This window comes from Hesperophylax consimilis, chromosome 17 (assembly GCF_061612785.1).
Source record: "Hesperophylax consimilis isolate HC1 chromosome 17, BYU_Hcon_1.0, whole genome shotgun sequence".
NCBI classification, from domain to species: Eukaryota; Metazoa; Arthropoda; class Insecta; order Trichoptera; family Limnephilidae; genus Hesperophylax; species Hesperophylax consimilis.
In genome coordinates, this window is record NC_142852.1 from 33,091,957 (window position 1) to 33,109,009 (window position 17,053).

The 17,053-nt window shown below is 36.3% G+C and overlaps 1 protein-coding gene across 1 annotated transcript in view; it reads right to left on the reverse strand.

The window, feature by feature from the left end:
• LOC149416458 (uncharacterized) overlaps nt 1-8,153 on the reverse strand; it is a 38,187-nt gene extending 30,034 nt beyond the window's left edge. Inside the window, exons 1-2 of the mRNA XM_089641698.1 lie at nt 8,042-8,153; nt 1,211-1,388 (exon numbers count right to left, since the gene is read on the reverse strand). Coding sequence (XP_089497824.1) covers nt 1,211-1,360 — 150 coding nt within the window. The 5' untranslated portion in view covers nt 1,361-1,388; nt 8,042-8,153. The remainder of the gene's footprint in view (nt 1-1,210; nt 1,389-8,041) is intronic.
• Between the last annotated feature and the right edge of the window lie 8,900 nt (nt 8,154-17,053).

Here is a 17,053-nt window from a genome sequence, read left to right on the forward strand (position 1 = left end):
CCAGACAGTAAGTAATAGAGACGGCTACTCACCAGACAGTAAGTAATAGAGACGGCTACTCACCAGGCAGTAAGTAATAGAGACGGCTACTCACCAGACAGTAAGTAATATAGACGGCTACTCACCAGACAGTAAGTAATAGAGACGGCTACTCACCAGACAGTAAGTAATAGAGACGGCTACTCACCAGGCAGTAAGTAATAGAGACGGCTACTCACCAGACAGTAAGTAATATAGACGGCTACTCACCAGACAGTAAGTAATAGAGACGGCTACTCACCAGACAGTAAGTAATAGAGACGGCTACTCACCAGGCAGTAAGTAATAGAGACGGCTACTCACCAGACAGTAAGTAATATAGACGGCTACTCACCAGACAGTAAGTAATAGAGACGGCTACTCACCAGACAGTAAGTAATAGAGACGGCTACTCACCAGGCAGTAAGTAATAGAGACGGCTACTCACCAGGCAGTAAATAATAGAGACGGGTACTCACCAGGCAGTAAGTAATAGAGACGGCTACTCACCAGGCAGTAAGTAATAGAGACGGCTACTCACCAGATAGTGAGTAATAGAGACGGCTACTCACCAGACAGTGAGTGATAGAGACGGCTACTCACCAGACAGTGAGTGATAGAGACGGCTACTCACCAGACAGTAAGTAATAGAGACGGCTACTCACCAGACAGTAAGTAATAGAGACGGCTACTCACCAGACAGTAAGTAATAGAGACGGCTACTCACCAGGCAGTAAGTAATAGAGACGGCTACTCACCAGGCAGTAAGTAATATAGACGGCTACTCACCAGACAGTAAGTAATATAGACGGCTACTCACCAGACAGTAAGTAATAGAGACGGCTACTCACCAGACAGTAAGTAATAGAGACGGCTACTCACCAGACAGTAAGTAATAGAGACGGCTACTCACCAGGCAGTAAGTAATAGAGACGGCTACTCACCAGGCAGTAAGTAATATAGACGGCTACTCACCAGACAGTAAGTAATAGAGACGGCTACTCACCAGGCAGTAAGTAATAGAGACGGCTACTCACCAGGCAGTAAGTAATAGAGACGGCTACTCACCAGACAGTAAGTAATAGAGACGGCTACTCACCAGACAGTAAGTAATAGAGACGGCTACTCACCAGGCAGTAAGTAATAGAGACGGCTACTCACCAGACAGTAAGTAATAGAGACGGCTACTCACCAGGCAGTAATGATGGCAATTGGTCTTTCCGATTGTATAAAAGATGCCAAACAGAACCTCTACATCGTCACACTCTTTGCAGAAGGAACAGGGGCGGGAATTGGTTCGGAGAGTTTTATTGTTATCCCAACGGGTTTTTTCCTTGGCCATCTCTGCACCTCCGTTACAAATGGCGTTTCTGAAAACAAAACTTTCTCGTAAGAAACACATATCTGGGAATTTTAATAGACCACTCTTTAACCAGGAGAGCGGACTTTAATAATATGGCCAAATGAATACGCATAACATTGTTGACATTCAATTATTATGTACAAGTAGACCCCGCAATCCGGCTTCTATAATCTCACTACTGTACACCACAATGTTACGGTTAAAAAACTACATTACATCGACTTTAATTCGAGATATTGCGTTAAGTATTCTTCGGACGTCCTCAACTTCTTCTAACATTGAAACCACTGTCTAAACACTCCTGGCACTAATAAGAACAAACTTTGAAATTTTCAACGAAATCGGTGGGCTACTTTTCTAGTTTTGCGAGCACAAACATACGCAAGCTGAATTTTTATATATATATTGATGGCATACTAAATGTGCGCTGCAGCCAAAACCATTAAAGATCAAAGCAAAAAGCTGTAGTAAGAGTAATGGGTAAAAAACCTTACAAACAAAATTATTAGATGTGAGCCAGATAATGTTGTATACGACTAACTTCTAAAGCCAGTGCTGATGGTATAACAACCAAGATCTTGAAAACGCTGTCTACGAAAATTGCATTGCCACTAGTACATTAAATAAAACTTAGTATCACTCAGGGCCACTTCCCCTCAAACCTTAAACAAGGTATCGTTATTCCTATACATAAAACAGGAAACAAGACAGACATAAATAACCTTACTAACAAGCCTATCAAAAGTATTTGAAAAAGTCCTCAACTCACAGCTGGTAAAATTCCTCGTGAGACATAAACTGATCTCAGAAAATCAATACAAGAAAACAAGAGTACTTCGGACGCTATTACCGCTGTCACAGATTTCATTGTTAAAAACCTCGATAAAAGGAAAAAAATTATTTCTTCTTAGACCTTTCCAAAGCCTTTGATACAATATCACACAATAAATAAACCTAACACCGGACATGATGTTAAAAATATATAAAACATATGTGCGACCTCTCCTGGAATATGCTTTCCAAATATGGAGTCCTTACTTCGCAAAGGATATAAATCTGTTAGAGAGAGTACAGAGACAAAATACCAAGAGCTCTGAAAGATCTACGATACGAAGATAGACTCAAGGAACTAAGATTACCAACCTTACAAGAAAGAAGAGAAAGGGGTGACTTGATCGAGACTTTTATCTGGACATTACAGTTGCCCTAGCATCCAAGAAATCTTCACTACTAATAAAAATATAAATCTCCGTGGACACCTTTTGCATCTAATCCTAGAAAACACTTCCTTGCAAATAGAGTAGTGGATGCTTGGAACAAACTCCCACAACATGTCATCCATGCAACAAATATAAATCAATTCAAAGCTCTATTGGATTCACATTTGGAGAGAAGAAAGGACTTAGTTCAAACATAAAACAACTCAATTACTGTCAAACTTGTTGTGAAATCAGATATGAGCGTATCAGCAGAATGCTGCCTGCTCATTACATAATAATAATAATAATAAATTAATAAACAATCTTAGACAAATCGGTATTACGGGAAATGAACATAACTTTTTTAAAAGCTACCTTAATGGACGCAAGCAACAAGTTAAAATAAATAACATACTTAGCAACATTTGTTCATCTGACTACGGTATACCACAAGGAAGCATATTAGGTCCGTCTCTGTTCCTGTTGTATATTAACGACTTATGCAACATTAATATTCAGGGGAAAATCGTTAGTTTTGCCAATGACACCGATTACCTGACACCTGGCTAGCTGTCTATAAAACATCTGAAACGGACATAAGCATGGTAAAAAAGTCGTTGGATATAAACACGCTCACGCTGAATACTGAGAAAACTAAATATGACACATCAAGCATTAATATTACTGGTCAACCTCCTGACGATGCCTCCATCAGAATATACTCGTGTTCGAATTCTGATGAATGTTGTCAGTGCGCCCGCATTCAGCGCTCTACTCAGATGAAGTACCTCGGCCTCACCATTGATCCATATCTCAAATGGAATCTTCATACTCAAATAATTGCAAACAAAATAAGAAAAATCATGCACTTTTTCAGAATCATACGAAACTTTCTCGACTTAAAACACCTGAAAATGATTTATTTTTCAGTCTGTCAATCTGTTATTGAGTATGGTATCATAGCATGGGGAGGCGGCACTTCATCTGCACTAGACCCAATCTATTATTGAGTATGGTATCATAGCATGGGGCGCGGCACTTCATCTGCACTAGAACCAATCTATTATTTAGTATGGTATCATAGCATGGGGAGGCGGCACTTCATCTGCACTAGACCCAATCTATTATTGAGTATGGTATCATAGCAAGGGGGGCGGCACTTCATCTGCACTAGACCCAATCTATTATTTAGTATGGTATCATAGCATGGGGAGGCGGCACTTCATCTGCACTAGACCCAATCATAAAGGCTCAGAAAATAATTCTTAGGCTACCTATAATTGCGAACTCGAACCTAATCTTTAATATTATGAATGTGTTTGATGTTCGGCAGCTATATGCAAAAACTATCCTAACTCATCTATACTCAATACATAATTACTACGAAAAAAGTTCAAATACACGATGTACTCGAAGCAACAACAAAAACATACTACAAATACCGATAACACATACTACGTTTGGTCAACGAAACTTTAAATACTTTGCGAAAAGACTCTACAACATTCTTCCAGACAATATAAAACAATGTAATTCACAAAAAAATTTCAAAGACAATGTAAAAACTTGGATAAAAATAAGAATAGGGCCTTTACCGGTGCATTCACCCAAATTCGCAGTTATTGAAATAACCACATTATTGAGTGAATACATCTTGAAACTCGACTTTCCGAAAAATTCTGCCTCAACACAGGCTAGCCTAGTGAGGCGGTATTTGAGAAACCTCAACTAACTGTACTTTTATTTTCTTTTTACCTTCATCATATTATTTTTGTATTTTTCTGTTAATTTTATGACCTTAAAAACAAAAAAAAATACAAATCAACGTACAATATACATCATAATATGCATTTTTAGTTGTAATGTGCAAACTTTCTTAAATTAAGACATATATTATTAACTCCAAGTTTCATGGTCTTGTAGATCACAGTTGCACAACAAGACAAAGATCAGAACAAAGGATTATGGTGCTAAAAATGAATACATCGTTTGGACAACGTTTTCGGTGTACAATGGCCGACCCTGTCATAGTCATATCCATAAATTCAGAAACTAATCACCTTCGTAGTACGCAACATTGTATATAACTAAATATGTAAAAATTTTAATTAAATTCTCCAATATTAAAAAATAAATTTCATGTTTACTTTTGCCACGAATCTTCTAGTATAAATAAAATTGTTGTTTGTTCAAAATCTTGAATCTCCGAAACTTCTTCACCGATTGCTTTTAAATTTTGACACAAAGTTGCATTTGAATACGCGTGTGTTTTTATTTACCTATATTATATAGATGTCACCTGTTACAGGTAAAACCATGATTTTTTCGAAGCACTATCTGTTGGACAAACAGGCTTTTTTTTTTTTAAATTGCTATTCGTTGGACGTAACACGTGCTCAGAGATGTGCAAAATGGGTACCCAAAACCATTTGAAATGCAAAATGGAAATGGGTCAAAACTTTTCCATTTGAAAATGCAAAATGGTTTTTAGAAAAGCATTTCAAATGCAAAATGCAAAATACCTATTTTCAAAATGCATTGAAAATGCAAAATGGTTTCTCAGGTCAAACAATCAAAATAATTATTGAATTTTTAAACAATTTTGTCATTTAATAATGGACATCAATGTAGAACAAACATATTACATGATGGTAAATCCAAAAACACCACAATTACAGATTATGATACCACAAAAAATTTGCGCGGGACTAATGTTGCCAACGTAAAAACATAGAAACTGCTATCTAACATTTAATATTACAGCGTCATGGCCCCATGTTCAGTATTTTTTGTAATGGTATCACTCGATTGCCAGGGCTCCTACCAGGGAGCATCTTGACAAATGTAAATTATCTCTCATAGCGAGGTTGAGGACCGACTGATATTTGGGGATTATGAAAAAAAGATGAGTGGAGATAGTAGGAAGAATGTTGCAAAAAGCATTTAAAATGGAAAATACATTGAGAAAAGCATTTAAAATGCAATATGGTTTTTAGAAAAGCATTTAAAATGGAAAATACCCATTTTGCATTATGCATTTCCATTTGAAAAGGATTTATTTGAAATAAAGCACATCTCTGCACGTGCTAGCATTTCTCTATCCGCACAGACAGACTAAGCCATAAGTTGAAATTCAGTTCAGCAGTTTGGCTCGCGTACTATACGTAGCATTAGAGAGAGAAAACACCACACTTAATATTCAAATCTAGAAGTTAACGACGAAAGAATCAAAATGTGCACCTTTATGAAAACAAAGGTTGCGAACGCAATTGGAAAATAAACACGAAACTATGTGATTTTTTTATTAATTATTTTTATATGAAATGACAAAAAAGAGATTGTAGTGTTGAATATGTTTTTTTTGTTTATCATTATGGTGTCATGTTTACTCCAAAGACTCAACAAAAATGGTCAGCAAGCTAGACACGGGGGTATATTGACTGCGCGTGTACGAGTACGATAAGTAGAGCAAGTTTACTTGGCTTGTCGCTCCAGTACGCCAAGGACTACAGAGTACTGGCGAATTACAGAGCCTAACTTTGTGCTTTCAACTAGTAGTTGTCAGTTAACGTAGCGGCGGATTACTGAGAGTAGTGTATTATATATTTTGATAAACTGGTTGAATTCCGCTTCACGCTTAATCTGCAAAAAAAAAATTATAAATAGAACTTGGTTTCAACTAAATTACTAAAAGAAATAACTATTTATGCCAGGGGAGATGGTAAAAGATGCATTAAAGTTCCATTTTTTCTCAACCTTAAGTTTGAAGGTAAGGAAATATGCATACATTATTAAAATAACCCAAATTAACACCCTAAAAACCTATTTTGTGAATGTTGACTTTGTAGCGATGCTACAAGAATATTCTGGAATGCTCGCCAATACATAACGGACCTGCATACTATAATAAAATCAGACTCCAGCTGCTTTGCAGATGATACCAAATTCTTTGCCAACCCACACACACATCACAACCAACTGCAAAACGATTTAAACGAAATATATCAATGGACAAATGATTGGCTTCTAAAACTCAATGTCGAAAAATGCACTGTCCTACATGTTGGAAAAACTAACCCTACACTTGCCTACAAACTTAATGGAACACCTCTAAAAGCAGTGACATTACAACAAGACTTAGGAGTTACCATATCACAGGACTTGAAATGGGAACCACACATTGCTGGAATTGTGAAAAGAGCAAATTCACTAACATATCTAATCAGGAAATCCTTCCTTGACCTAACGCCGGACATGATGTTAAAAATATATAAAACATATGTGCGACCTCTCCTGGAATATGCTTTCCAAATATGGAGTCCTTACTTCGCAAAGGATATAAATCTGTTAGAGAGAGTACAGAGACAAAATACCAAGAGCTCTGAAAGATCTACGATACCAAGATAGACTCAAGGAACTAAGATTACCAACCTTACAAGAAAGAAGAGAAAGGGGTGACTTGATCGAGACTTTCATCTGGACATTACAGTTGCCCTAGCATCCAAGAAATCTTCACTACTAATAAAAATATAAATCTCCGTGGACACAATTACCAAAACGCCTTTTGCATCTAATCCTAGAAAACACTTCCTTGCCAATAGAGTAGTGGATGCTTGGAACAAACTCCCACAACATGTCATCGATGCAACAAATATAAATCAATTCAAAGCTCTATTGGATTCACATTTGGAGAGAAGAAAGAAAGGACTTAATTCAAACTTAAAACAACTCAATTACTGTCAAACTTGTTGTGAAATCAGATATGAGCGCATCAGCAGAATGCTGCCTGCTCATTACATTATAATAATAATAACGCATTGTAGCGGGAACACTCTAGATGCAATGCGAGATCAATACCAGATCCCCAAAACTTAAATAGTTGTCTCCATTAGATATTTAAGTTGAAATCAAGTGTTGTTTTTTTATAGATCCTTTGCTTGAAGCGTAATTCGACAACTTTACCTGCATTTTTATAATGTAAATACCAAACAAGAATCAAAGGACCATGGCATCCCCAATCGAGGTAGGCTGTGATGCTGAAGAGAGTTGGGAGGAGTAGGAGAAGGTTACTACCTGGCTGCTCCGAACTGGTCACTAAACACGGGTGAAGCCATTTCCAGCACGATTCTGAATGATGGTTTTTCACGGGGGCGATAGAAATATCTACCAACTATTAGTATTATTATACGTAACCAAAAATATGAACCTGTTCCGCTGTCAAAAACAAATTAATTATTTCATAATATCTTGTCAAATTCTTCTCAGAAATAAATAAACCTCGATCAAAAGATAATGAGATAACGATTTGTCGATAAGCCAATGAAGAGATACCATTAACAAAATATCGTTAATCTCTAGGCAACTAACTATTCAAGCAGTTATTGTGAAAGTACCTGGAAATAATGCGACCCGTACAAAGTGACATTTGGCAAGTTTTGAAATGGCAAAAGGGCGTAGGTACCTGACACCACTCGATAAGTTCGTGAATCACAAATTTTCGTAGATTTTATCACTACACATTGTCGAATTTCGTCAAACTCAGGAAATTATTGTATCAACTTTCAACATGACAGCATTATCGGCGCGCACTTCGCCATAGAAATATTAGAAATTAGAGATGGTCGTTATTCCTGTCTCGGTTACAAGGAACCTGTTCCCTTGCTGTAACTGGAACCGTGAACCCAAAAAGGCTTGGACGGAGCTATTCGAGAACCTGCGGGGTGAGGGGAACGATGTAATGAATACAAATGCCAAAACATACTTAAATTTTTTAATGACACATCCCATCCTTGTCTCATCAAATACTCAAAAAATCATTATAACTGCATTAACAAAAAAAAATTATAATTATAATAGTTTATTATACACCACTTTGCATACAAATCATTTAAAAATATTGTCATACAAGATGGCTGCTAGACAGTTCCCCATGAACCTAATAAGCCCTGTACGGTAATATTCCGTTTTTCTTTCAATTTGAAGCCGCGAGGTGAGGAGAAGATGAACGATAAATGTCTCATTCTCTGTACCATTGAATACCCTAAATCACCCTAAAAAATCGTAAGCCGTTATAATTGCATTTAAAATATAAAAATAAAATAGTTACAAAAATACCACTTTGCATAAAAATCGTTTCAAAAGTTTGTCATACAAGATGGCTGCCAGGCAATTTCCCCTCATCCGAGATTTGGCTTCAATGTCATTTACACAAAATCACACTAATGTACTGTCCAGGTTTTTTTACGTCCATGATTGGAACCGTCGATATAATTTTTATCTTATTTTTCGAACTGTTATTTTTGGAGCTGGTTCCTTTTGGAATATTTATCTAAAAGGAAAAAGTATTCGAAAATTTATAAAAACTGACGTAATATTTAAGAATTCTTGAGAAATTGGTTCTCTTTTCTCAGAATTTCTCTCCCACCACAGTTTGAGATATTTTTTACTCAGAATTAAGGAACTTCAGTGAAAAAATTATGGCCTAAATATATATGTAAATCAATAAACGTTGATTCTCAATGTATAAGATTTATTATAAGTAGAATGTACAAATCGTAATTTAAAAATGAATAAAACATCTTCATAGTTAAAACACCGCTGTGTGGTTGGTACGACTAAATTCGCTGATTCGGACATCATAACCAATCATAACCAGTCTACGTGTATTATATATCTATGGCCTAGAACGTCCACAGTCCACATCTGAATTCAGTTGATCTAAGTGATAAAGAAGCATTTTTCTAATGGTTAGTTTGATGGCGTCACCACATTATTATTCTTTTACTTTAACTCACAAAGGAGGCCCCGAGGAAAATGATTTCCCTTAGGGCCTATGTCATCTTTGGAAGGCATGTTGGAAAGATTTATTTTCATTCGTGGTAATGCATATTTTCAAACACAGGTTGTTAAAAGCGTGTAATCTTAAGAATAAAAAACGTCTCGACTTCCAAACAAAATACAGCCCCAGTTGGAAAAAAAGTAGGCTTTTTGAAACTGGTGACGTCACACATCACTTCCATAGATTTGAGATGTGGACCGGAAAAATTAAAAAAATTAAAATTATTTTTACTTTTAAAACTAACTATAACAATGAAAAAATATGCTGGTATTTAATATAGAAGGTTATTGATAAAACATTCAATAAAAAGGGACTGTAGTTTCTAATTCTTTAGCAATCCCCCCCCCCCTCACAGAGAGTTTTTTTTTTCAAAAGAAACTAAATAAATAACCGGTTCCACATCGATCGTCAGTAACCGGAACCGCAGTGATAACCAATTTCAGGTATCACCATCTCTATAGAAATTAAAATTGAAAAAGTAAGTAATTTTAAAACTGTTTTATGGGTACCAACACGCAAATCTTAAGATTTCAGAGACGAGAAAATTAGGTAAATATACTTTTTAGAAGAAGTAAAGGTGAACTAAAAAAATGAAATGGAAAAAGATGTTTGTAACTGGCGCCAAAACTACAAATCTGTTATTTTTTCGACCCCGTCCAGGAAACGATTTTTATTCTAATATTAACTCCACAAAGCCCCAAAATACCTGAAAAAAACCCTTGACTCTGTGCAGAAACGGGCGGTCCGTTTGATAGATTCCCCAATCTTAACAAACGGACTGCAATCTTTAGAGCACAGGCGTCAGGTAGGTATGCTGTCCTTGTTCTATCGGTATTACAATGGAAGATGCTCTGAGGAACTAGCGTCATTGATCCCTTCGGCACCGGTGCGTAGTCGGGATACACGCCAAACGCGCGCCCAACATTTGTACACAGTTGACACTTGTCACATGAGAACGGGTCGCTTCTACGATTCGTTCTTAAGTTCAACAGCTCGGCTGTGGAACGAACTGCCGGCCTCTGTGTTTCCTCCCTCCTACAACATGGGACTCTTCAAGACCCATGTTCACTCCTTCCTCTCCAAAAAAAGACCCTCCACACAGCACCCCCAAAGATGACATAGGCCCCGAGGGAAATTATTTTCTTCAGGGCCTCCTGTGTGGAGTAAATATAAAAAAAAAAAAAAAAAAAAAAAACACAGGAGACCCCGATGAGAAATAAATCCTTATGGAGCAATATGTTTTCTTTGAGGTTGCAGTGTAAGTATTGTTTCATTTTGCTCTCACACAAACGAAGTATTGAATTCTTTAAGTTTTTTATTTATTTTTTTATTTAACGGCAATATAAAGTAAAGTAAAAAAGTTACAATATTGTAACATAAAGATATAAAGTGATGTAGTTTGTTCTTAGTCCTTCTCACTAGGTATTCCTGTTCCGAGGCGGACTGTAGTTTGTTGTATTTGTGTTGATCATAATTTCCTCATTTTCTAATTTGTTGGTTCCCACAAAATATAAAATAAATTAAGCAAAAAGTATTTATGTTTGTTGTCTGTAGGTTGCGTTGGGGTTACTTCATAAATTTAATGATTTCCTCATCTTCATGTTTAGTTAGCCATAATTTGATGTCTTTTTTAAACTTTTCTATATCCATGGTGTTCTTAATTTCAATGGGAAGGGCGTTATATAATTTTATAGCATGGAAATAGTGGTTTTTCTGGCCAAAAGATGTATTTAATTTTGTAATGTTTAGTAGATTTGAGGATTTCGTCCTTGTAGTGTAGGTGTGTTGTTCAGCAAGGTGTTCATATTTTTCTTTAAAATTGAGTAGTGTATTTTTTGAGTACAGTAAGTAGTCTAAACTTAAACTTAAGGGCGCACAGTTTACACCCGCGCTGTTCAAGCCGGTTCCCTATAGAACATCGGACCATCCCATTGGTATTGGTAATAGTGCACATTGAGGACACAGGACTCGGAAAATAATTTATCTAATTTTACATGGGGCCCCAACATTGGAGGGGGCCTCGGCTAGATTCCAAATGACATACATTGAGGACCTAGGACTCGGAAAATAATATTCGTTTTTGTATAAGGGGAAAATATTGTCTATGCAATGATGGAGGACTTACTTCATCTAGCAGCGGTGTAAAGTCGCGATACTGACTCTCAGAAAAATAAACATCGAAAGCATTTATTGAACCGTTTGTGAATATAATAATTCAAATACAGTGGTACCTCGACATACGAGTTTAATTCGTTCCGCAACTTTGCTCGTATCTTGAATTACTCGTATATCGATGCAGATTTCCCCATACAAAACAATTAGACTACCATTAATCCGTTCCAACCCCCAAAATGTCACCCCAGTTATTTAATAAAAACGTATTTATAAATGACAAATATTTATTGTACAAAAACAAAAAAGAGAATGTAAATAAATAAATTAGATATCCTTACTGGTCTTTGCCTTTTTCGGTACATTTTTCTCGCTTTCACCTGTAGGCCGTTTAGAAAAAAACATGTCCAAGGAGGTTTGTTTCTTCCTCCCTCTCAGGATGTTCCGGAAATGAGTTAGGCAAGTGTCATTAAAAATATCAGATGCACGACCTGTTGCAACTTTTTCTTTTCCACGAACTGTGAAACTCTCTCCCACATTCCTAAGATCTCCTTTATCTCACTCATTTCTTGCATAACCAATTTCTTGCATAACATCCGTATGCTGCTGTGACTGTAACTCTTGTATCTCCTCAGTCGTCAGTTCCTCGACGAGTTCGTTCACGTCTCTCTCTTCCACCTCTAGACCCATGGATTTCCCCAGAGACACAATCTCCTCCTCTACTGACATACCGGGTTCCAATTCCTGCTAAACCGAACTCGTATCTCGAATTTCGCTCGTAACTCAAAGCAAATAATCACTCGCTCGCCGGCTCGTATCTCGAAAAACTCATATGTTGGGGCACTCGTATGTCGAGGTACCACTGTACTACCTTCACCCACGCCAACCTATCCCAAGGGGATACCATGGAAAAAATGAAGTATTTCCGTATCATTGTCACTCTCTCTGCCACTCTCGTTGCTTACTCCAGTTGGGGATGTAATAATTCCACAGGGATCTGGTAATCTATATCTAAGTAGGCAATCAACACGATAAAAAAAAACATTGGTTTGATTTTTATTTCACCTTTCAAAACGCAAAAGTTTATTTCAGGCACCTTCACACTTCATCTTGTGTGGGATTTTTTTTGTTTGTTTATATTCTGACTACTTCTTTGTTCCTTCCTTGTAAGCTCTATAAAAAAATAAGCTTGCCTCCCCTAGCTTGGAAGCTGGTGACGCCATGAGCTGTGCTCCTTGGTTTTCTTTCATATATTTTAATTGATTTTATGTAAAATAATTTACGTTAAAAATTTAAATAAATTGAAAAAAAAATAGGTAACATACACTGCCTTCATCATTGTGAAGAAAGCGTCATCTCCAATTTTTTCACAAAATGAGTTATCTCCATTTTGTGTACCACCAATGCAATATCTAAACGTAAAAAAAATAATTTAAGGATGCTATTTTTTTATTTAATTTTTTAATTAATTTAAACGCCATGCTGGGCTTTTAAATGGTACATATTTTACAAGATTTTCTGCACAATACAGTGTCAACAGAAGATTTAATTTTATTTTTAAAACAACAACAGCAAAATAAATAACCAAAAACATAAAAATGAACATAATACATGGTACATATGATTTTACATTTAGATGTAGTTTTTTCATTAAATCTCTGCATGAGGTTAGTTTTTGTCCTGCTGTCAGTAAATTATATCATTGTAATTAGCTAGTCAACAACTCTATTGACAATGTTCCCCGTTATGTTGACTCCTCCCTCCGTTTCCCTCTCAACCCCCTCCCCCTCCCTCAAATACCCTCCCACCAAAGAACCAAACTAAATAAAACCCCATATTTCTGCACAAAAAAATTTAGTTTTTTTTGACACGGACGTGTCGAAACCGGTCGCTAATTAATAAAATTTATAAGTAACAAATGTATATTGGAATAATAAAACTCATTAAAAACAAAAATGTCTAGAAATTGTTACATAGTGAATGCCAAAGAAATACAAAAAATTGTAAACGCTAGTACAGCATACCAAGGCAAATATTATTTAAAACCTTTTTGCAAGTACAGAATTGTGTCTTTAAATATATATTTTAATCAAATGTGTGTTAAAAATAAAGTGTTTCCTAAATATATAAATATAAAATCTAAAAACAACAGTTTTTCTGCTTCCAAATCGATTCTTTTTGCTAAGAAAATGTGGTTAAAGGAAGAAATAAAATCGTGGTTTCACATCAGAGACAACATACAAACCTTGTTAAAAGTTTTACATACTGAACTTGTGAACACTTTACACTCTATAGAATGGGATTTGTTCGACGACAAAGTAAGAAATTGTGCTAGTGAATTGCTTTCAAAAAGAAAATTACCTTACAAAAGAAACTAAAAAACCTTATTCTCGCCTCCAAAAAACTAGATGGATGTTTGAACCCCCTGCCTAATAAAATTATTTTTTCTAATCATACATTTAATGAAAGAATAACAAATCTGTCTGATCATGAACTATCCGTCAAAGAAACGTGTTTATTATCCAAAGGACTTAACTATAACATTCAAGATGACAAAGTTCATAACGTTGAAATACTTACTGCTGACACGGATCAAGCCCTCTTCAAATGCCCAGATTCCATTAAACATAAATCTTCTGAACTCATCCAAAAACACCTTAAAAATAAAAATAATAATAACAATAATTCCTCGAAAAATACTGAAAAACAAACCTTAAACAACATAAAAAAAACCATAAAAGAAAATAATCTAACTCTAATCAAAGCCGACAAAGGAAATACCATAGTGATTTTGAACAACATAGACTATTTTAATAAAGTAGAAGATTTTTTAAAAAGTGATAAATTTTCAACTCTTCCAAAAGACCCTACAAAGAAATTTGAAGAAGACGTCAAGAAGACAATCAAAAGCTGCCCTTTACTATGTGGTGTTAACTAATCCACAGCCTCCTAAACTAAATGGTTAGACCTGTTGTTCCTGCATACTCTAGCCCCAACTATAATATATTTCAAGAAGACGTCAAGAAGAAAATCAAAAGCTGCCCTTTACTATGTGGTGTTAACTAATCCACAGCCTCCTAAACTATATGGTTAGACCTGTTGTTCCTGCATATTCTAGCCCCAACTATAATATATTTCAAGAAGACAACCAAAAGCTGCCCTTTACTATGTCGTGAACCTTAATATAATCATCTAGTATTAACTAATCCACAGCCTCCTAAACTATATGGTTAGACCCAGAGGCGGATTTGCCCTTAGGCCTATGTAGGCCCGGGCCTAGGGCGGCCAGATATTAGGGGCGGCCAATCGTGACAAAAAAGTCACAGATGATAACAAGAAATTACTTCCTAAGTACCTAAATATTCTACGTACGAAATAGCGATATGCAAGAGCGTGTTCACACACAGCACACAGCGCGCCCCCACCCACGCCCCGCAGCCGCCCTCGCCACACCTATCATGCTCCGTCGCTCGCCCGCTCGCGTATTTCCAATCCCTACCGTGATTCAGTTGCGCTAGTGACTGAACCGCGTTAGGTATTGTTATGCATAATACACACAGAGCTATAATATCGCTCGCCATACTTTCCAATTTGGAATGTACGGCGAGCGATATGCCGAAATACGCCATCCCACGCATATTATAGCTCTGTGTGAATACGCTCTTAATCACCTTACAAAAGCTATAATAAATAAATAAATCAGATATTATAAAATAATACAATAATAAGATGTTATTTATGCTAATTATGAACTTTCCACTGATGATAGTGAATAATAAAGTGTGACATTATAAAGTTATTTTCTTTAAAAAATAAAAATATATATATTTTTAGTTAAAATCTATGAAAAAGGGGGGGGGGTGGAGGAACGTAGGAATAGGATTAAGAGGCAAAGGATTTTTATTTCTTTTTAGCATTGTCCTAAAGTAGCCTACGGAGTTCGGATTTGTGACATCTATGGTCAAAATAGATAAAGCATTGCAATTTGCAAAAGCTCCGTGTTAAAATAAACGGCTGGCCAAGAAAATGTTTTAAATAATTACAATAAATGTTTTACGAATGGTAGGAAATGTGGTCCATTTTTGGACCGAAATCAATCGCAGAAAAATAAAAGTGGTCCGTTGTCCATTTTTCGACCGAAATCGTTTCAGAGGAACAATCCGCGTAGGGATTGGAAATACGCACCCGCTCGCGACAGGCGACAGCAGTCAGTGCCGGCAGTGGTCAGTATGCCAGTGTGCGTACAGCAATTGCAGCGAGTTGACGAGCGTTTTCCTAATTTCTTAAAGGTATTCGCGACGCGACGTGTATGTACTGCAATATTAACAAAAATCAAAATATTTTACAGGACGTGGACGATACCTCACGTAAAAAGTGTTATTTCGCATAATTAGATATGGATGGAAATCACCATGAATATGGTGATGCTGTGTGGAGGGTCTTTTTAAGGAAGGGAAGGATAGGTAGTTCTGAAAGGGAAAATGTATGAGGGGTAGGTAGGAATCTGGGGATTAGTGTGTCCAGGAGTGACATACGTATGAATACATCCCTCCAACTGCGGTGCAAGGCGATGGGTCAAGATAGTCCGGCTGGAAAGGTCAAAAGGCCTCCCTCACCCAGTCTCTCTCGATCCGGCCCGCCACGCAGCAGGTGGGCAGACGTATCCGCCGCCAAGACCTGGACAAATCTCACCCCATGAACCATGAATGATAATGGCAGGAAAATTAAAACGGTTTTGACCCTAGGAACTTACTGAAAAGTTTGGATGCTCCTGGTCAATATGATGGGTACTGAAAAAGGGGCGGCTACATGGTCTGGGGCCTAGGGCGGCCAAGACTGCAAATCCGTCTCTGGTTAGACCTGTTGTTCCTGCATATTCTAGCCCCAACTATAATATTTTTTTTTTTTTTTTTTTTTATTTGGTACATTATTTTGTTACAATTTATGTTTTCCAGTAATGTAGGCCTCACTGGGTGGCTTGCCCGTGCTGAGGCCTTCATTTTATAATATGAAAATCTTATCTACATATTACATTTAAAGAGAAGATAGTAAATTTGAAAAGAAAATAATAAATTTAAAATTAAAAATAAAAATACATAATAATACATTTAAAATTAAAAAAATAATACAATGAAAATAATCTTGTGTGTTTGTGAGTGATGTGTGTTTATGTTGGTTTTGTGTGTTACGTGTAGGTTTTATTTTTATTTTATGCTATGACATTTTGGTAATATTGTCTTTTTTGTTGTTTAATCCATTTTGTAATTTTGTGTGTGAATTTATTTTTATTTTCCTCAATTTTAATTTCAATTTTTAGACTGTTGAAAGCTTTTATAGCATGGTATTGGTAGTGTCTTTGTCCAAATGTTGAATTTACTGTTGGAGTTTTAATGTTTTCTTTGTACGCTTGTCTAACTGGTCTGTTAGTGTTATTTTGTGTATGTTGAAATTTTTTTTTTTTGTTAAAAATGTAGTTTAGTAGTGTTTTAACGTATAATTGGCGTATATCTAGTACGTCACAGC